The 23,037-nt window shown below is 37.5% G+C and overlaps 1 protein-coding gene across 1 annotated transcript in view; it reads left to right on the top strand.

Annotated features, from left to right (window-relative positions):
- The first annotated feature begins 296 nt into the window (after nt 1–296).
- The window catches only part of ppp1cb (protein phosphatase 1, catalytic subunit, beta isozyme), a 40,472-nt gene continuing 17,731 nt past the window's right edge, over nt 297–23,037 (top strand). Inside the window, exon 1 of the mRNA XM_082143949.1 lies at nt 297–440. Within this exon, the coding sequence (XP_082000075.1) occupies nt 368–440 (73 nt within the window). The 5' untranslated portion in view covers nt 297–367. The remainder of the gene's footprint in view (nt 441–23,037) is intronic.

Consider the following 23,037-nt stretch of genomic DNA (forward strand, 5'->3'; position numbering starts at 1 on the left):
ATTTTTAAGAATTAAATTCCGTTTTAATCACGTTGATGGCTAAAGAAACGCACTCTTGTGCGAATCAAGCTCAATAAACTGTACAAAATATAAGTAAATAAATGAATGCCAAGTGTAATTCCCTTCCAGGTGGATTTTTATCAGAGTAGGATAAAATCCACCTGGAAGGGAAACCAAATACACAAATAGCAAGACGTTGAAGAATAGAAAATACCATTAACAATTAAGTTGCTTTCAACAGGTCAAAAGTTTGCCTTCCAACGATTAAATATTCATGAAAAGGTCATTAATATTGACGTAACTGCTTGTAACCAAGTGAATGACGTCATTGTGACCACCACCTAGCGGCCGTTGCTGGAAGCTCTGCATGCAGAACTCGGCACTGAAGATGGCGGAGGGGGAATTAAACGTCGACAGTCTCATTTCTCGTCTTCTTGAAGGTAAGATTTTTGAAAGTGAATGCATTTTAACGTTTACACAAACATACCCGGTAATTATGTATGTATCGTAATCTGTTTTTCTGTTGGTGAATAGGGAATTGTGCGCGTAAAGATAGCTTAGCTTCGCGTCTCTGCGCCCTGTTTACAAACACGGCTGTGGCCCCGGGGTTTGGTCAGCCTTTATACCAGTGCTGGGAGTTTTAGATTAGATCTAACCTTGCCTTTAGCTAGCTAGCGAAGCAGGAACGAGACGTGAGGGCCTGCAGTTTATACATCAGTTGTTCAAAGAAACCGAGTAAATGAGAGAGAGGGCAGGACGATGCAGTGTCCGCTGCGTCGTTGACTTCAGGCGAATGTAACGTTAACCGACGTAATTCTGATTCTCCATTCGACTCAACTCACACTATATTTAGTAACGTTAGCCTTAGCCTATACAACGTGACTCCTAACCTTCTCTTTATTCATTTTATAAATGTGATTTCTAAAACCCTATTGCATGTACTATGTACATCGTTACGCTATTCTCTTAGTAACATAGCACTGTTTTTTCTCTCAATAACGTTCAATTCAGTTCTTATTTTTATATTGCATTTTCCTCAGAGGACTACAATGAATCCTCCTCATAGTCAAACAATAAATATTCTCCTCATAACATTGCACTTGTATTCTTTTAATAACGTTACACTGCATTCCCTTAATGACTTTGCATTCTGTAACGCGTTACAGTGTAACAAGAACGTTACCAGGAGAATACAAAGTAGTTTCACTAAGGGAATGCAGTGTAATGTTATTAACAGAATACAAGTGCAATGTTATGCTATGAAGAGAATATTTATTGTTTGATTAAGAGGATATATTGTAGTCCTCGAGGAAATAACTGAATCCACACTATTCTTTTCATAAGGTTACACTGTATAGCCTACTATTAGTAATGTTTCCCTTTATTCCAGCTCGTCTCATCTGAATGAGCAGGTGAAGCAGTGCCCCACCAAAATATATAAACTGAATCAATAATAAATCGTAAATATTATCAGCATTATGCAACAAATACTTTTCTGTTTTTCTAGAGTAGACTATTTTAAGGGTTAGCCTAGTTCACCCAAAAATGAAACTGTTCATTTACTCACCTTTATGTCATTCCAAACCCGTAAGGTTTTTGGTCATCTTCGGCACCACAAATTAAGATATTTTTAATGAAATCTGAGTGATTTCTGTCCCTCCATTGACAGCTACGCAACTAAAAATTTTACGCTTCATAAAGAGATCGTAAAAATAATTAATATGAATCGAGTGGTTTAGTCCACATTTTCTGACAAGAAATGATCGCTTTATACGCTAAACAGATTGATTTTAGGCTTTTATTCACATATAAACATTCATCAGTTTTACAATCTCTTTATAAACTTTTTGAAGCATCAAAGTGGTAGTTGCGTAGCTGACACAAGGACAGAGTTCACTCAGATTTCATTAAAAATATCTACATTTGTGTTCCGATGATGAACGAAAGTCTTACTGGTTTGGAACAACATGAGGGTGAGTAATTGATGACAGAATTTTCATTTTTGGGGCGAACTATCCCTTTAAGTGAGCAGGATATTTAACGCATGGCTTCGCCAGGCAGGTTTCATGATACTAAGCAGACAGAAAGTGCCTTAGCCCTGCCCAGCTCTACAGCGCCTCATTGGAAAAATGAAACTGCATTGCAGTCTAATTGAGAGTAATTGGGGGCAGATTTGAGACAGCCCAGCTTACTTTTTACAATATCTTCGTAAACCTCGCTCCAGACCAAGACGATATCAGTCCGCTTCAGCTATGTGTATATTAGTCTGAATCAGGTCAGTAACTAGTTGGCATGTCTGTTCTTCCTCAACAAGGCTTATGTGGAGTATCATATCAAATTAATGAAAGTATAAATATATGGCTGCATCCGATATCGCATAGTCTCCTGAGTAAGTGCTTATTTTGAATAAGTAATTACTTCACGACCGCTAAAAAATAGGTTCTATAATCTATTTAGTATGAATGTGTGTATTAGTAATGTAATCTGGACATGCTAAATTCGCCATGGTGTCATTATCATGCGACCTACCAGCATCAGTTGCATCGCTTCACTGCCATTCACAAATCCTCTCCTGTGGCCTCATGGGATAGTAAAGTGTCCATTTTATGCACACTTCAGAATCTCGCCGCTAGTAGTAGGTCATCCTGGTACTTTCTGCCTACCCTTTATGAGTACTGTGAATTCGGACATACTACTTTTGTCACATACAGTTTTTTGCCTACTATATGGTAGGGAAGTATGCGATTTCAGATGCAGCCAACATGTGTGCTGTGCGTACTTATAGCAGTACTTAGTCCATCATAGAGCATCACCATCAGGCTGAATTACGCAAGGACACTAGACCTCTGCCAAAAGTGTGTCTGCATGTGTTCAGCAATTAGAAAATAAAGCTTACAAATTGTTTATCCTAAACTAGCGCTAAAACCCAGAATTTGCCCTCCGTACATTTACAGTCAGGAGCCGCTACTGCTGCATTCCCCTTATTACTTTGTATTCTCCTTAGTTACACTAAATACTCATCATAATGGTAAATGAACACTATATATTCTCTCCATAACATTACACTGTGTTCTCTTAGGAATGTTACACCGTATTTTCTCTTACTATACACATTAACTTTACTGTGTAACTTAACTTAAATATAAAGATTAACTTTTTTCTCAGTATGAAGTGAATAAGTTGTAAATGGAATGCTAAAGATTTGTTCTCTGTTACATTTTATCGTCTTCCGAATCTTAAAATACATTCCTTTCATAGTGTTACACTATATTATTATCAGAACATTATATACATTACATAATATTTTATTACAATCTTCTGAAATCTGGTTTATGGCTGCTTTGTTTGCTCTGTAATTGTTCCTCTACTGTAGACTGGATTGTTGGCTTTAGTGTGTGCCATGGCTTTTACTTATCTCCCTTTATAGATGCTGGAACCATTTATTATCCTGTATAGTAGATATTAGAGAGATTTTTGAGTAGTAGTAGAAAGACCAATGTTGCTGTCTCAGGGGAATTCGGTTAGGATCTACAATGGGGGTACTTCTGTCCATCTCAGTGACTTTTGTTGCTACACAAACTTCTGCTTTTCAGTTACTTTTGATAAAGGAAAGCGCCATGGATTATTGCACCATCCTGGTAACCGATATGGCTCGTGCCCGTCCATCTGTCCCAACAGCCTCCTGCTGACCCTCACTCAGCAATGCCATCTGTGGTTCTCTGTGACCCTAACGTCCCACTTCTCGGTTCCTCACACTTCGATTTTTATGGTCTCACAAACATATCTCTGTATGTTTCTCTCATGTTCCATCTGTGTCTCTCGATCACACTCCTCGATCTGTGAAGATCAGGCTGTCTGCTGACATGCCCACGGTGGTCAGAGAGGACCGTCTAATGGCTGCCCATCAGGACTTGGATAATCTTGTGAATTGCTGTAAAATGCTGTAGTGGGAAAGTGAATCAGTTTAGTCTGTCTGTGTCATTTCGTTCTTATGTATTATGTAATATTACGACCCTAACATGATGAACAAGGAATCAGAGTGAGGAATTAGTTTTAAAATTCCTCACAAATTGTAGTCGATTGCCACTTTGAACAAGTTGTTTCTAGCCATCTCCTAATCTAGCTCAGACTGGTCTGGACTGTGGTTTGTCAAACACACACACACACATACACATACACACAATCAGACTTTCCTTATGTTTAGTCATGCTGCAATAACAGGGACATTTCATCAGCTCATAGACTTTTACACACTTAAGTCTGTACAAATGGCACCATGCTTGCAATCTCATAAAGTGCTCTGCACTTTATACACGCACAGTAGTTGGGGTTACAGAATTCTTTATACACGCACAGTAGTTGGGGTTACAGAATTCTTTTCAAAGAGTCTCCAACATTTCTGGTCTGTGTGGGATATTGTGAGGGTGGACGGCCTTAAGACTAAAATGGTTAGTGCTATTATATAACCATAATCATGGCTTTAAGAAAAGAGCACAATTTTTCCTTCTCGGTGACATATACTCTCTTTGTGCTATTGTACTTTTTCCCCATACACACTTTTCTAATCTGTCATTCTCCCTGTCTCAGAGTGAATTATAGCTAGTAAGTTCTCACTTATAGTTTCTCTCCATAAAATGAAGTTCTTGGACAAACCGCTCTCCAAAATGGTTGTTTAACAATAAGACAGTCTCGACTGTCAAGGCGGGAACATTCCTGCTGAATTCCAGACACTCTCAAGATTCCCACTCACATAAACAGCAACATTCACTGAAATTATGTGAGCAGGACATGATATAAAAAAATGTTTATTAGGGGTTCAAGCACGAAGTGCTGAAACCCTATTGTAATTGTACTGATTTTTATTATTAGGGGTTCAAGCATGAAATGCTGAAACCCTATTGTTATTGTAAGGATTTTTATTATTATTATTATTTTCCCCTAAAACGCATCGTGCAGACCAAACCGTAAGAGCTGGAACCTTGAAAGTTGGCCAAATGATAGTGCTCAATTTGGGGAGAACCTATCAAAATATGGCCCAGATTGGCCAATAGGTGGTGCTATAATGACCACATTTACTAAATTGGTCATAACTCATACATAGTTTGTCCTAGAGGCTCAAATTTAGCATCACTGTGATCCCTGGCTCCAGACGAACAACATGGCTATCTCCAAATCCCGATTTGAGCAAAAAAAAAATTTATATGGCCACTTTTGTCCAAAGCCTACTTTGGCAAACTAGTCCCTGGTTTTTGGTCCAATCGGAACCAGACCAGTCTAGGACAATTCTCTGGACTCTCTAGATCAATAATTATCGAAAAAAAGTTGAACTTTTGCATTTGCCTGGCTGTAACAGGGTCATTTAGGAAAGGGGAGGGACAAAAAACACTCAAAAGCCTATACAACCTAAGGGAAAACACCAAACTTCACAAAAATCGATGGACATATGTGTCCTAACATGGTGAAGAAGCATGCCAAGTTTCGTGAAGATCGGACAATAGGTGGCGCTATAACTGGCAAAAACGTCTCTTCTTATTAGGGGTTCAAGCATGAAATGCTGAAACCCTATTGTTATTGTAAGGATTTTTATTAGGGGTTCAAGCACGAAGTGCTGAAACCCTATTGTAATTGTACTGATTTTTATTATTATTATTATTATTATTATTATTATTATTCTTCTGCCGTAAAACGCATCGTGCAGCCCAAACCATAAGAGCTGGAACCTTGAAACTTGGCCAAATGATAGTGCTCAATTTGGGGAAAACCTATCAAAATATGGCCCAGATTGGCCAATAGGTGGTGCTATAATGACCACATTTACTAAATTGGTCATAACTCCTACATAGTTTGTCCTAGAGGCTCAAATTTAGCATCACTGTGATCCCTGGCTCCAGACGAACAACCTGGCTATCTCCAAATCCCGATTTGAGCAAAAAAAAAATTTATATGGCCACTTTTGTCCAAAGCCTACTTTGGCAAACTAGTCCCTGGTTTTTGGTCCAATCGGAACCAGACCAGTCTAGGCCAATTCTCTGGACTCTCTAGATAAATAATTATCGAAAAAAAGTTGAACTTTTGCATTTGCCTGGCTGTAACAGGGTCATTTAGGAAAGTGGAGGGACAAAAAACACTCAAAAGCCTATACAACCTAAGGGAAAACACCAAACTTCACAAAAATCGATGGACATATGTGTCCTAACATGGTGAAGAAGCATGCCAAGTTTCGTGAAGATCGGACAATTTTTATTAGGGGTTCAAGCACGAAGTGCTGAAACCCTATTGTAATTGTACTGATTTTTATTATTATTATTATTAGGGGTTCAAGCACGAAGTGCTGAAACCCTATTGTTATTGTAAGGATTTTTATTAGGGGTTCAAGCACGAAGTGCTGAAACCCTATTGTAATTGTCCTGATTTTTATTATTATTTTTCTTCTGCCGTAAAACGCATCGTGCAGCCCAAACCGTAAGAGCTGGAACTTTGAAACTTTGCCATATGGTAGTACAAAAATCGAGGAGAGGTTATCAAATTATGACCTCGAATGGCCCATAGGTGGCGCTATAGCGACCAAAAGCGCGAAACTGCTCATAACTCCTAGACCGTATGTCGTAGACTCAAGTGTCTTATATCATTGGAAAGCTGGATGCCTGACGAACAAAACGTATATCTCCGATTTCATTTCCGCCATGATAGATTTTCCGCCATTTTGAATTTTGTCAAAAACCTACTTTTGCGAACTAGTCCCTGTTTTTTTGCCCGATCGGAACCAAACCAGTGCAGAAATGTTCTCTGCAGTCTGAATATCAATAATTATCGAAAAAAAGTTGAAATTTCCATTCACGGTCGCTAAGGGGCGCCCAAATGTATGTTGTGGGAGGAGCCTATTTTACTAAAACGGCTATAACTCCAGAAGTAAATGAGGTATCTTCACCAAACTCGGTACAAATGTGTAAGAGGTCAATTTGAGGTCACAGTAAAAAAACCGCGGCGAATGGCCACATGGTGGCGCTATAACATGAAAAAAACATAAAACGGCCCATAACCACCTGACCGTTAGTCCGATTGACTTGAAAATTGGTATGCAGTGTCTTGGTCCAAGGTGCCATGTATGTCTATGAGGACATTGGTGTATCTCAAAAAACATGGCCGCCATCGGCCAATGAAGTTTGAGCACCTATAAGACAAGGTTAACGGACGTCGATCGGAACGAAACTCGATGGGCATGTTCGACTCATGGCCCTAGAGGTCTGTAAGAATTTTGAAAGAAATCGGCCACTAGTTGGCGCTAACGAGTTTTTTTGGCTCTGTAATCACGTGGTGTTACACTTATCGTCATAAAATGCATATCATTTGATAGATCTGCTCATGTTCAACAACTTTGCCTCAAGAACCACTAATGTCAATCAAACCATTAATTAATTATTCATGAATATGTTAAAAACCTACTTTTGCGAACTAGTCCCTGGTTTTTCGCCCGATCGGAACCAGACCAGTCTAGGACAATTCTCTGGACTCTCTAGATCAATAATTATCGAAAAAAAGTTTAACTTTTGCATTTTTCGCATGGGTATATTGGGTCATAAAGAAAATGGGCGTGGCAAAATGCACTCAAAAGCCTATAAATCCTAAAGGAAAACTCAGAACTTCACAAAAATTGATGAGCATATGTGACATAACATGCTAAAGAAGCATGGAAATTTTTATGAAGATCGGACCATAGTTGGCGCTATAACTGTTAAAAAGCTTTAAAACCATATATTTCCTATGGTAAATTGCCTGTATTGGCTGTAAATTGTGTTTTCCATATGATCATATAATGTTTATAAAATAATCTTAAAAACCAGTGCAATACAATTCTCTGGACTCACTAGATCAATAATTGTCAGAAAAAGTTGAACTACTTCATTTGGATAGCTATAATAGGGTCACTTCAATATGTAGCCTTAAAATGAATACCATATTAAGCCAATAAGTGGTATTTTACTGCCCCCTGCTGTCATTTCATCATACTACTCCCTAATATTGTTATATAATTCATATTTAGACTTTATAAAATCATTATTTTAACATTTAACATGAAAACGAAAGTAAAACGGCATTTAGGCCACGCCCCCCCAGTACAAATTCACTCATAACTCGAAAACGGAAAGTCGTTGCGCGCTCAAATTTTTATGGTAAGGTCCTCTCCGGGCTCTTGATCGAAACGTGTCGTCGCGGGCCTCGGGAGCGCGCCCCCCCCTCGGATCGCCAGACCGCGGGACCCCCGACTTTGAACGGCCGTAGCTCCCGACCCAGACCACCCTGAACCTTGTGTGAGAGCTCGTTGGAAAGGGCCCGTCCTTGGCTAGCTTCGATTCAAATGTGGTGTAATTTGCCCTGGGCATTCCAGAGATAAAAGCCTCAAAAGACATGCCTTTGAACAGTCATAACTCCCGAACCCAATCGCCCAAAAACACCGCGATGGTCTCATTGAACAGGGCTCCTCAAGCACTATCTATGCTCTGAGGTTCAGAATTTTTCGCCTTCTGGTTCCCGAGATATAAGTGAAAAACCAAATTCCCATTCATTCATTCAAACACTTCAACTGTAAGATGTAGGCTGTAATTCCACTGTTGTCAACTAGAGGGAGCAGCAGTATTACACATAGTATTTAATCTTTTTATCAGCTTTCAGCTTTGGCCAACAAACAAATGGTTAAAGCTATTTTTTTATTTTTATTATTGGACTGATAAAATAGATCACAATGAAATATATGAAATGGTTAGACCATTAAAATATTTTTTTCACAATAACACATCCTAAAGACATTGAAAACATATTTGTGTGTGTGTGTGTGTGTGTGTGTGTGTGTGTGTGTGTGTGTGTGTGTGTGTGTGTGTGTGTGTGTGTGTGTGTGTAAGCATGCATTATTGAGTTAACATGGAAAACACTTATATTACAATAACTATTATAACACAATCATATTTTGTCAGTGTTTATCACTTCATTTGCACTGACACTTCACATAATTGCTAGTAATGTGGTAAATCACGCTAGAAACATGGTAAATCATAGTAAGTAATTGATGGTCTCATTCAACAGGGCTCCTCAAGCACTCTCTATGCTCTGAGTTTCAGAATTTTTCGCCTTCTGGTTCCCGAGATATAAGTGAAAAACCAAATTCCCATTCATTAATTCATTCAAACACTTCAACTGTAAGATGGAAGCTGTAATACCACTGTCCACTAGAGGGAGCAGCAGGATTACGCATGACCTTTTCATTAGTTTTCAGTATTGGGAAACAAACAAATGCTTTAAAAAGCAATCTTTTTTTCTTTTTTTTTTCTTTTCTTTTTTATATTATTAGATCAAAAAGGAATTCTAATAGACCAATAAATATATTTTCTCAATAACATATTCCAAAACATTAAAAACATATGTGCATTTGTGTATGTTTATTTCTGTGTGTGTGTGTGTGTGTGTGTGTGTGTGTGTGTGTGCGTGTGTGTGTGTGCGTGTGTGTGTGTGTGTGTGTGTGCGTGTGTGTGTGTGCGTGTGCGTGTGCGTGTGTGTGTGTGTGTGTGTGTAAGCATGCATTATTGAGTTAACATGGAAAAACTGGTTTGCTTTAGTCCAGAAAACTGGTGAAAATCATGAAGTTTAAAGTGAAAGTGAACTAATAAGTGGTCTTCTTCTGCCCTCTGCTGGCCATTCTACTTATTAATGAAGTCTTTTCACATGTGCTCACATTCATATTTAGACTCTAAAAATCACTTATATAACAATAACTATTATAACACAATCAGATTTTGTCAGTGTTTATCACTTCATTTGCACTGACACTTCACATAATTGCTAGAAACATGGTAAATCATAGTGAATAATACTATAATGTGGTGTATCAAGGTAAACCATGCTAGAATCCTGGCAAATCATTCTAGAACGTGGTAAATCATGGTAAACTATGCTAAAACAGGGTAAATCATGGTAAACCATGATAAACTATGGTAAATCATGTTAGAATGTGGTATATCATGGTAAATCATGCTAGAACAGGGTAAATCATGGTAAACTATGATAAATCATGATAAACTATGGTAAACCATGCTAGAATCACAGTAAACAATGGTAAATCATACTAGAATGTAGTATATCATGGTAAATCATGCTAGAATATGGTAAATCAAGGTAAACTAAGATAAAATCATGGTAAACTATGTAAATCATGCTAGAATCATAGTAAATAATACTAGAATGTGGTAAATTATTGTGGGAGGAGCCTATTTTACTAAAATGTCTATAACTCAAGAAGTAAATGAGATATCTTCACCAAACTCAGTACACATGTGTATGGGTTCAATTTGAGGTCACAGTAAACAATTTTATGGAGATCGGTCCATAGATGGCACTATAACTGCTATAAAAAGCTTTAAAACCATATATTTCCTATGGTACATTGCCTGTATTGGCTGTAAATGGTCTTTTCCATCTATTATGTCAGTGGTTACATGCTTGCTAAATAAAACTTAATAACTTTTGATGCTTTTGTGCTTAAAGGCCTTAAAGGCCTTAACTGCTTGAACCCCGATAAATGCTGCTTGCAGCTTTAATTATTATTATTATTTTCCCCTAAAACGCATCGTGCAGCCCAAACCGTAAGAGCTGGAACCTTGAAAGTTGGCCAAATGGTAGTCCTCAATTTGGGGAGAACGTATCAAAGTATGACCTCGATTGGCCCATAGGTGGCGCTATAGCGACCAAAAGCGCGAAACTGCTCATAACTCCTAGACCGTATGTCGTATACTCAAGTGTCTTATATCATTGGAAAGCTGGACGCCTGACGAACAAAACGTATATCTCCGATTTCATTTCCGCCATGATAGATTTTCCGCCATTTTGAATTTTGTCAAAAACCTACTTTTGCGAACTAGTCCCTGGTTTTTCGCCCTATCGGAACCAAACCAGTGCAGAAATGTTCTCTGGAGTCTGAATATCAATAATTATCGAAAAAAAGTTGAAATTTCCATTCACGGTCGCTAAGGGGCGCCCAAATGTATGTTGTGGGAGGGGCCTATTTTACTAAAATGGCTATAACTCCAGAAGTAAATGAGGTATCTTCACCAAACTCGGTTCACTTGTGTAAGAGGTCAATCTGAGGTCACAGTAAAAAAATTGCGGTGATTGGCCACATGGTGGCGCTATAATATGAAAAAAACATAAAACAGGCTATAACCACCTGACCGTTAGTCCGATTGACTTGAAAATTGGTATGCAGTGTCTTGGTCCAAGGTGCCATGTATGTCTATGAGGACATTGGTGTATCTCAAAAAACATGGCCGCCATCGGCCAATGAAGTTTGAGCACCTATTAGACAAGGTTAACGGAGGCCGATCGGAACGAAACTCGGTGGGCATGTTCTACTCATGGCCCTAGAGGTCTGTAAGAATTTTGAAAGAAATCGGCCACTAGTTGGCGCTAACGAGTTTTATGGCTCTGTAATCACGTGGTGTTACACTTATTGTCACAAAATGCATACCATTTGATAGATCTCCTCTTGTTGAACAACTTTGCCTCAAGAACCATTCCTGTCAATCAAACCGTTCATTAAATATTCGTAATTATGTTAAAAACCTACTTTTGCGAACTAGTCCCTGGTTTTTCGCCCGATCGGAACCAAACAAGTCTAGGACAATTCTATGGACTCTCTAGGTCAATAATTATCAAAAAAAAGTTGAACTTTTGCATTTTTCGTATGGCTATAACAGGGTCATTTAGAAAATGGGCGTGGTAAAATGCACTCAAAAGCCTATAAATCCTAAACGAAAACTCAGAACTTCACAAAAATTGATGAGCATATGTGTCATAACCTGCTAAAGAAGCATGGAAAATTTTATGGAGATCGGACCATAGTTGGCGCTATAACTGTTAAAATGCTTTAAAACCATATATTTCCTATGGTAAATTGCCTGTATTTGCTGTAAATAGTGTCTTCTATCTATTATCGTATAATGTTCATATCATAATGTTCAAAACCAGTGCAGCACAATTCTCTGAACTCTCTAGATCAATAATTATCAGAAAAAAAGTTTAACTTCTTCAAAAGGTGATTTTATATGAATATAATGACATATTAAGCCAATAAGTGGTATTTTACTGCCCCCTGCTGTCATTTCATCATACTACTCCCTAATATTGTTATAAAATTCATATTTAGACTTTATAAAATCATTATTTTAACATTTACAATCACATTTTGTCAAAACTCATCTATTGAGTATTACTATTGACAATTGTGTTACACTGAGATATGGAAATGGACGAAAGTAAATGAATGAAATGAAACGAAAGTATAACGGCATTTAAGCCACGCCCCCAAATACAAATTCATTCATAACTCGAAAACGGAAAGTCGTTGCGCGCTCAAATTTTGATGGTGAGGACCTCTCGGGGCTCTTGATCGAAACGTGTCGTCGCGGGCCTCGGGAGCGCGCCCCCCCCGCGCATCGCAAGCCCGCGGACCCCCGACTTTGAACGACCGCAACTCCCGACCCAAACCACCCCGAACCTTGTGTGAGAGCTCGTTGGAAAGGGCGCGTCCTTGGCTAGCTTCGATTCAAATGTGGTGTTATTTGCCCTGGGCATTCCAGAGATAATAGCCCGAACAGATATGCCTTATAACAGTCATAACTCCCAGCCCCAATCGCCCAAAAACACCTTGATGGTCTCATTCAACAGGGCTCCTCAAGCACTATCTATGCTCTGAGTTTCAGAATTTTTCGCCTTTTGGTTCCTGAGATATAAGTAAAAAAACAAATTCCCATTCATTCATTCAAACACTTCAACTGTAAAAAAAGCTATAATACCACTGTTGTCCACTAGAGGGAGCAGCAGGATTACGCATGATCTTTTAATTCGCTTTCAGTATTGGGAAATAAACAAATGCTTTAAGAAGCAATCTTTTTTATTACGATGTTTTTTGTTTTATTATGATATTTGTATATATTTTATTTTTTTATTATGATTATGAACGGTTTGATTGACATTAGTGATTCTTGAGGCAAAGTTGTTCAAGATGAGGAGATGAAGATATTTTCACAATATCACATCCTAAAAACATTGAGAACATATTTGTCTTTGTGTGTGTGTGTGTGTGTGTGTGTGTGTGTGTGTGTGTGTGTGTGTGTGTGTGGATGTGTTTGTGTTTGTGTGTGTGTCTGTGTGTGTAAGCATGCTTAATGGAAAGAACATGGAGAAACTGCTTTGTTTTACTGGTGGATAAAAAAGTCTTTCAAATGAAAGTGAGTCAATTAGTGGTCTTCTACTGCCCTCTGCAGGACATTCTACTTAATAAAATATTTTCATCTGTGCTTTTGCATTAGTTTTTGGACTATATAAAATTACTTGCATGAAAATCACCTATTATAACACAGTCATGTTTTGTCAAAGTTTATCACTTCATTTTTACTGAGCTCTCAGTTTGAACAATTCTGCCTCTCAGTGATTAATTTGAAATCTGAAAATGGTGTTATACAGAGGAGATTTGCAATTATCATTTTGTTACCTATCTTTTATTTTAAATATCTACATCTACAAAAAAATGTGTGTGCATGTGTGTGTTCAAGCATGGTTAGTGTATTAAGTATTATTGTTTAAGTATTATTGTTTTCATTTACATTTTAACCACCAGAAGAACACTCATTGGTTCATTCTGCTCACTAAAATATTATTTTTCATTTTTTTTTCCATTTGAAATATTGTTTAAACTTAATAAAATCATTAAAATAACATTTCAAATCATATTTTGTCTGTTTATAAATCCCACAGACTCACATTGGCTGCAATACTAATGTTTTTGTAAAACACAGACCTGATAGTCTAATCTGTGTGTATTGTGCATATATTATTGATATTATTACTATTGCAAATCATGTTATTGTAACTCATATCTTAATAGAATATTATTTGTAATTTTAATTCTTTATTTCTTAATTGTTTTTTTATGATTACTACAGATATTATCACCAAAGATATCAACTACACCTTCACTTTTAGTATTGATACGCTGCACACACAGCACAATCACACACTCACTAATGCATTCAAATAAATGTAATCTTACTGTGCTACTTTATTTGTACATGATTAGAATGAACAGAAATCTAAGACTATTTTTCTTCTTTTGTTAAAGCCATTTCAGACTCCAAGTAAGCATTATATTACTAATCATCTATTTTAAAGGTGCCATACAATTGAAAACTGTATTTATCTTGGCATAGTTGAATGATAAGAGTTCTGGACATGGAACTGACATACCGTGAGCCTCAAACACCATTGTTTCCTCCTTCATGTGTAAATCTCCTGTTTGCAAAAGACCGCTGAAAAATGAGTGAATCCCACCATAACACCGACTGTGACGTTGGAGTCAGGATCATTAATATTTATACCCCCCAAATTTGGATTTTCCAGTCAATGTTCTAGGCCAGGCAGTGTTAATGTGGACCTGCACAGCCGAATCATCAGAAGATCTGCAGGTATTGTGAAGAAGCAAGCAAGGACAATAGTGAAAATGGCAGATCATGGATATAAATGTTATGTCTGAGGCTGTGCTGCGGATCTGAGAACTTTTCATTCCCTTCCCACAAAAGAGAACTGTCAACAGGCATGGTTGATGTTTACAACAGGATACCTCACCATTTTAATTCAAAGCTGTTAGTTTGCTCTTAACGGAGGCCGATCAGAACGAAACTAGGTGGGCATGTTCGACTCGTGGCCCTAGAGGTCTGTAAGAATTTTGAAAAATCAGCCACTAGTTGACGCTAACAGGTTTTACGGCTATGTAATCACGTGATGCATATCATTTGATAGATCTCCTCATACTGAACAACTTTGCCTCAAGAACTACTGCTGTCAATCAATTTTTTCATTAAATACTTGCGATTATGTTAAAAACCTACTTTTGCGAACTAGTCCTAGGTTTTTCGCCCGATCGGAAATATACCAGTGCAGTACAATTCTCTGGAAGCTCTAGATTATTAATTATATAAAAAACTTTAACTTTACCCATTGGGTAGCCATAACAGGATCATTTAGAAAATGTGTATGGCAAAAAACACTCAAAAGCCTGTAAATCCTAAACAAAAACTCAGACAACTCACTAAACTGCCTTATGTGCTTAAAGACCCTAAATGCTTGAACCCCGCTAAATGCTGCTTGCAGCTTTAATTAGGGGTTCAAGCACGAAGTGCTGAACACCTATTGTAATTGTAAGGATTTTTATTAGGGGTTCAAGCACGAAGTGCTGAAACCCTATTGTAATTGTCCTGATTTTTATTATTATTTTTCTTCTGCCGTAAAACGCATCGTGCAGCCCAAACCGTAAGAGCTGGAACCTTGAAACTTTGCCAGATGGTAGTACAAAAATCGAGGAGAGGTTATCAAATTATGACCCCGATTGGCCCATAGGTGGCGCTATAGCAACCAAAAGCGCGAAACTGCTCAGAACTCCTAGACCGTATGTCGTAGACTCAAGTGTCTTATATCATTGGAAAGCTGGACGCCTGACGAACAAAACGTATATCTCCGATTTCATTTCCGCCATGATAGATTTTCCGCCATTTTTAATTTTGTCAAAAACCTACTTTTGCGAACTAGTCCCTGGTTTTTCGCCCGATCGGAACCAAACCAGTACAGAAATGTTCTCTAGAAACTGAAGATCAATAATTATCGAAAAAAAGTCGAAATTTCGATTCACGGACGCTAAGGGGCGCCAAAACGTACGTTGTGGGAGGGGCCTATTTTACTAAAATGGCTATAACTCCAGAAGTAAATGAGGTATCTTCACCAAACTCGGTACACATATGTATGAGCTCAATATGAGGTAACAGTAAAAAAATCGCGGCGATTTGCCACATGGTGGCGCTATAATATGAAAAAAACATAAAACAGGCTTTAACCACCTGACCGTTAGTCCGATTGACTTGAAAATTGGTATGCAGTGTCTTGGTCCAAGGTGTCATGTATGTGTATGAGGACATTGGCGTATCTAAAAAAACATGGCCGCCATCGGCCAATGAAGTTTGAGCACCTATTAGACAAGGTTAACGGAGGCCGATCGGAACGAAACTCGGTGGGCATGTTCTACTCATGGCCCTAGAGGTCTGTAAGAATTTTGAAAGAAATCGGCCACTAGTTGGCGCTAACGAGATTTATGGCTCTGTAATCACGTGGTGTTACACTTATTGTCACAAAATGGATACCATTTGATAGATCTCCTCTTGTTGAACAACTTTGCCTCAAGAACCATTGCTGTCAATCAAACCGTTCATTAAATATTCGTAATTATGTTAAAACCCTACTTTTGCGAACTAGTCCTAGGTTTTTCGCCCGATCGGAACCAAACCAGTCTAGGACAATTCTATGGACTCTCTAGGTCAATAATTATCAAAAAAAAGTTGAACTTTTGCATTTTTCGCATGGCTAACAGGGTCATTTAGAAAATGGGCGTGGTAAAATGCACTCAAAAGCCTATAAATCCTAAACGAAAACTCAGAACTTCACGAAAATTGATGAGCATATGTGTCATAACCTGCTTAAGAAGCATGGAAAATTTTATGGAGAGCGGACCATAGTTGGCGCTATAACTGTTAAAACGCTTTAAAACCATATATTTCCTATGGTAAATTGCCTGTATTTGCTGTAAATGGTGTCTTCTATCATATAATGTTCATATCATAATGTTCAAAACCAGTGCAGCACAATTCTCTGAACTCTCTAGATCAATAATTATCAGAAAAAAAGTTTAACTTCTTCAAAAGGTGATTTTATATGAATATAATGACATATTAAGCCAATAAGTGGTATTTTACTGCCCCCTGCTGTCATTTCATCATACTACTCCCTAATATTGTTATAAAATTCATATTTAGACTTTATAAAATCATTATTTGAACATTTACAATCACATTTTGTCAAAACTCATCTATTGAGTATTACTATTGACAATTGTGTTACACTGAGATATGGAAATGGACGAAAGTAAATGAATGAAATGAAACGAAAGTATAACGGCATTTAAGCCACGCCCCCAAATACAAATTCATTCATAACTCGAAAACGGAAAGTCGTTACGCGCTCAAATTTTGATGGTGAGGACCTCTCGGGGCTCTTGATCGAAACGTGTCGTCGCGGGCCTCGGGAGCGCGCCCCCCCGCACATCGCAAGCCCGCGGTCCCCCGACTTTGAACGACCGCAACTCCCGACCCAAACCACCCCGAACCTTGTGTGAGAGCTCGTTGGAAAGGGCGCGTCCTTGGCTAGCTTCGATTCAAATGTGGTGTTATTTGCCCTGGGCATTCCAGAGATAATAGCCCGAACAGATATGCCTTATAACAGTCATAACTCCCAGCCCCAATCGCCCAAAAACACCTTGATGGTCTCATTCAACAGGGCTCCTCAAGCACTATCTATGCTCTGAGTTTCAGAATTTTTCGCCTTTTGGTTCCTGAGATATAAGTAAAAAAACAAATTCCCATTCATTCATTCAAACACTTCAACTGTAAAAAAAGCTATAATACCACTGTTGTCCACTAGAGGGAGCAGCAGGATTACGCATGATCTTTTAATTCGCTTTCAGTATTGGGAAATAAACAAATGCTTTAAGAAGCAATCTTTTTTATTACGATGTTTTTTGTTTTATTATGATATTTGTATATATTTTATTTTTCTATTATGATTATGAACGGTTTGATTGACATTAGTGATTCTTGAGGCAAAGTTGTTCAAGATGAGGAGATGAAGATATTTTCACAATATCACATCATAAAAACATTGAAAACATATTTGTCTTTGTGTGTGTGTGTGTGTGTGTGTGTGTGTGTGTGTGTGTGTGTGGATGGATGTGTTTGTGTTTGTGTGTGTGTCTGTGTGTGTAAGCATGCTTAATGGAAAGAACATGGAGAAACTGCTTTGTTTTACTGGTGGATAAAAAAGTCTTTCAAATGAAAGTGAGTCAATTAGTGGTCTTCTACTGCCCTCTGCAGGACATTCTACTTAATAAAATATTTTCATCTGTGCTTTTGCATTAGTTTTTGGACTATATAAAATTACTTGCATGAAAATCACCTATTATAACACAGTCATGTTTTGTCAAAGTTTATCACTTCATTTTTACTGAGCTCTCAGTTTGAACAATTCTGCCTCTCAGTGATTAATTTGAAATCTGAAAATGGTGTTATACAGAGGAGATTTGCAATTATCATTTTGTTACCTATCTTTTATTTTAAATATCTACATCTACAAAAAAATGTGTGTGCATGTGTGTGTTCAAGCATGGTTAGTGTATTAAGTATTATTGTTTAAGTATTATTGTTTTCATTTACATTTTAACCACCAGAAGAAGAACACTCATTGGTTCATTCTGCTCACTAAAATATTATTTTTCATTTTTTTTCCATTTGAAATATTGTTTAAACTTAATAAAATCATTAAAATAACATTTCAAATCATATTTTGTCTGTTTATAAATTCCACAGACTCACATTGGCTGCAATACTAATGTTTTTGTAAAACACAGACCTGATAGTCTAATCTGTGTGTATTGTGCATATATTATTGATATTATTACTATTGTAAATCATGTTATTGTAACTCATATCTTAATAGAATATTATTTGTAATTTTAATTCTTTATTTCTTAATTGTTTTTTTATGATTACTACAGATATTATCACCAAAGATATCAACTACACCTTCACTTTTAGTATTGATACGCTGCACACACAGCACAATCACACACTCACTAATGCATTCAAATAAATGTAATCTTACTGTGCTACTTTATTTGTACATGATTAGAATGAACAGAAATCTAAGACTATTTTTCTTCTTTTGTTAAAGCCATTTCAGACTCCAAGTAAGCATTATATTACTAATCATCTATTTTAAAGGTGCCATACAATTGAAAACTGTATTTATCTTGGCATAGTTGAATGATAAGAGTTCTGGACATGGAACTGACATACCGTGAGCCTCAAACACCATTGTTTCCTCCTTCATGTGTAAATCTCCTGTTTGCAAAAGACCGCAGAAAAATGAGTGAATCCCACCATAACACCGACTGTGACGTTGGAGTCAGGATCATTAATATTTATACCCCCCAAATTTGGATTTTCCAGTCAATGTTCTAGGCCAGGCAGTGTTAATGTGGACCTGCACAGCCGAATCATCAGAAGATCTGCAGGTATTGTGAAGAAGCAAGCAAGGACAATAGTGAAAATGGCAGATCATGGATATAAATGTTATGTCTGAGGCTGTGCTGCGGATTTGAGAACTTTTCATTCCCTTCCCACAAAAGAGAACTGTCAACAGGCATGGTTGATGTTTACAACAGGATACCTCACCATTTTAATTCAAAGCTGTTAGTTTGCTCTTAACGGAGGCCGATCAGAACGAAACTAGGTGGGCATGTTCGACTCGTGGCCCTAGAGGTCTGTAAGAATTTTGAAAAATCAGCCACTAGTTGACGCTAACAGGTTTTACGGCTATGTAATCACGTGATGCATATCATTTGATAGATCTCCTCATACTGAACAACTTTGCCTCAAGAACTACTGCTGTCAATCAATTTGTTCATTAAATACTTGCGATTATGTTAAAAACCTACTTTTGCGAACTAGTCCTAGGTTTTTCGCCCGATCGGAAATATACCAGTGCAGTACAATTCTCTGGAAGCTCTAGATTATTAATTATATAAAAACTTTAACTTTACCCATTGGGTAGCCATAACAGGATCATTTAGAAAATGTGTATGGCAAAAAACACTCAAAAGCCTGTAAATCCTAAACAAAAACTCAGACAACTCACTAAACTGCCTTATGTGCTTAAAGACCCTAAATGCTTGAACCCCGCTAAATGCTGCTTGCAGCTTTAATTATTATTATTATTATTCTTCTGCCGTAAAACGCATCGTGCAGCCCAAACCGTAAGGGCTAGAGCATTGAAACTTTACCAGATGGTAGTACAAAAATCGAGGAGAGGTTTAGAGATTATGACCCCGATTGGCCCATAGGTGGCGCTATAGCAACCAAAAGCGCGAAACAGCTCATAACTCCTAGACCGTTTGTCGTAGACTCAAGTGTCTTATATCCTTGGAAAGCTGGACGCCTGACGAACAAAACGTATATCTCCGATTTCATTTCCGCCATGATAGATTTTCCGCCATTTTGAATTTTGTCAAAAATCTACTTTTGCGAACTAGTCTGTGGTTTTTTGCCCTATCGGAACCAAACCAGTGCAGAAATGTTCTCTGGAGTCTGAAGATCAATAATTGTCAAAAAAAAGTCGAAATTTTGATTCATGGTCGCTAGGGGGCATAAAATGAACATTGTGGGAGGAGCCTATTTTACTAAAATGGCTATAACTCAAAAAGTAAATGAGATAGCTTAACCAAACTTGATACACATGTGTATGGGTTCAGTCTGGGGTCACAGTAAAAAAATTGCGTCGATTGGCCTCATGGTGGCGCTATAAAACAATAAAAACGTATAGACACCTGACCGTTTTTCCGAATGACTTGAAATTTGGTATGCAGTGTCTTGGCCCAAGGGGCCATGTATGTCTAAAAGGATATTGGCGTATCTCGAAAAACATGGCCGCCATTGGCCAATGAGGTTTGAGCACCTATTAACGAAGTCCGATCGGAACGAAACTCGGTGGGCATGTTCGGCTCAAGCCCCTAGAGGTCTGTAAGAATTTTGAAAGAAATCGGCCACTAGTTGGCGCTAACGAGTTTTAAGGCTCTGTAATCACGTGGTGTTACACTTATTGTCACAAAATGCATATAATCTGATAGATCTGCTCATGCTGAACAACTTTGCCTCAAGAACCATTGCTGTCAATCAAACAGTTCATTAAATATTCATGAATATGTTAAAAACCTACTTTTGCGAACTAGTCCTAGGTTTTTCGCCCGATCAGAACCAGACCAGTCTAGGACAATTCTCTGGACTCTCTAGATCAATAATTATCAAAAAAAAGTTGAACTTTTGCATTTGGATGGCTGTAATAGGGTCATTTATAAAATGGGTGTGGCAAAATACACTCAAAAGCCTATAAATCATAAATAAAAACTCAGAACTTCACAAAAATTGGTGGGCATATGTGACATAACATCATTAACAACCATGCCAAATTTGATGGAGATCGGACGATAGGTGGTGCTATAACTGTTAAAAAGCTTTAAAACCATATATTACCTATGGTAAATTGCCTGCATTGGCTGTAAATGGTCTTTTTAATCTATGATCATATAATTTTCATATAATAATGTTCAAAACTAGTGCAGTACAATTCTCTGGACTCTCTAGATCAGTAATTATCAGAAAAAGTTGAACTACTTCATTTGGATGGCTATAATAGGGTCACTTCAAAATGTGGCTTTGACCAAGTCTCCCCGAAAGCTTATATCTTTTAAGATGCTCAGATCTTCTTAAAAACAAGTCAGAACATGTGAAATATCACTCTGAACAAGCATGACAAATTTCAGACAGATCGAACAAAATTTGACTCTATAACAGTTTAAAAAGGTGAAAATAATATGAATACAATGGCATATTAAGCCAATAAGTGGTATTTTACTGCCCCCTGCTGTTTAAAATAGTTATTTTGTCATATTGTTTCTATAATTCATATTTAGACTTTATAAAATCATTATTTTAACATTTACAATTACATTTAGTCAAAATCCATCTGTTAAAGTATTAGTGTGTGTGTGTGTGTGTGTGTGTGTGTGTGTATGTGTGTGTGTGTGTGTGTGTGTGTGTGTGTGTGTGTGTGTGTAAGCATGCATTATGGAGTTAACATGGAAAGACTGGTTTGCTTTAGTGCAGAAAACTGGTGAAAATCATGAAGATTAAACTGAAACTGAGCCAATAATGGTCTTCTAGTGCCCTCTGCTGGCCATTCTACTTATTAATGAAGTCTTTTGACATGTGCTTTTGAATTCATAATTAGACATTAAAAAATCACTTATATAACAATAACTATTATAACACAATCAGATTTTGTCCGTGTTTATCACTTCATTTGCACTGACACTTCACATACTTGCTAAAACATGGTAAATCAAGGTAAACTGAGATGAATTCATGGTAAACTATGCTAGAACAGGGTAAATCATGGTAAACTATGGTAAATCATGATAAACTATGGTAAATCATGCTAGAATGTGGCATATCATGGTAAATCATGCTAAAACATGGTAAATCAAGGTAAACTAAGATAAATTCATGGTAAACTATGCCAGAACAGGGTAAACCATGGTAAATCATGATAAACTATGGTAAATCATGCTAGAATGTGGAAAATCATGGTAAATCATGCTAGAACATGGTAAATCAAGGTAAACTGAGATGAATTCATGGTAAACTATGCTACAACAGGGTAAATCATGGTAAACCATGGTAAATCATGATAAACTATGGTAAATCATGCTAGAATGTGGTATATCATGGTAAATCATGCTAAAACATGGTCTTTTCCATCTATTATGTCAGTGGTTACATGCTTGCTAAATAAAACTTTATAACTTTTGATGCTTAAAAAACCTTAAAGACCTTAATAGCTTGAACCCCGATAAATGCTGCTTGCAGCTTTAATTATTATTATTATTATTATTCTTCTGCCGTAAAACGCATCGTGCAGCCCAAACCATAAGAGCTGGAACCTTGAAACTTGGCCAAATGATAGTGCTCAATTTGGGGAAAACCTATCAAAATATGGCCCAGATTGGCCAATAGGTGGTGCTATAATGACCACATTTACTAAATTGGTCATAACTCCTACATAGTTTGTCCTAGAGGCTCAAATTTAGCATCACTGTGATCCCTGGCTCCAGACGAACAACCTGGCTATCTCCAAATCCCGATTTGAGCAAAAAAAAAATTGATATGGCCACTTTTGTCCAAAGCCTACTTTGGCAAACTAGTCCCTGGTTTTTGGTCCAATCGGAACCAGACCAGTCTAGGCCAATTCTCTGGACTCTCTAGATAAATAATTATCGAAAAA

This window comes from Leuciscus leuciscus, assembly GCF_965113295.1.
Source record: "Leuciscus leuciscus genome assembly, chromosome: 17".
NCBI lineage: Eukaryota > Metazoa > Chordata > Actinopteri > Cypriniformes > Leuciscidae > Leuciscus > Leuciscus leuciscus.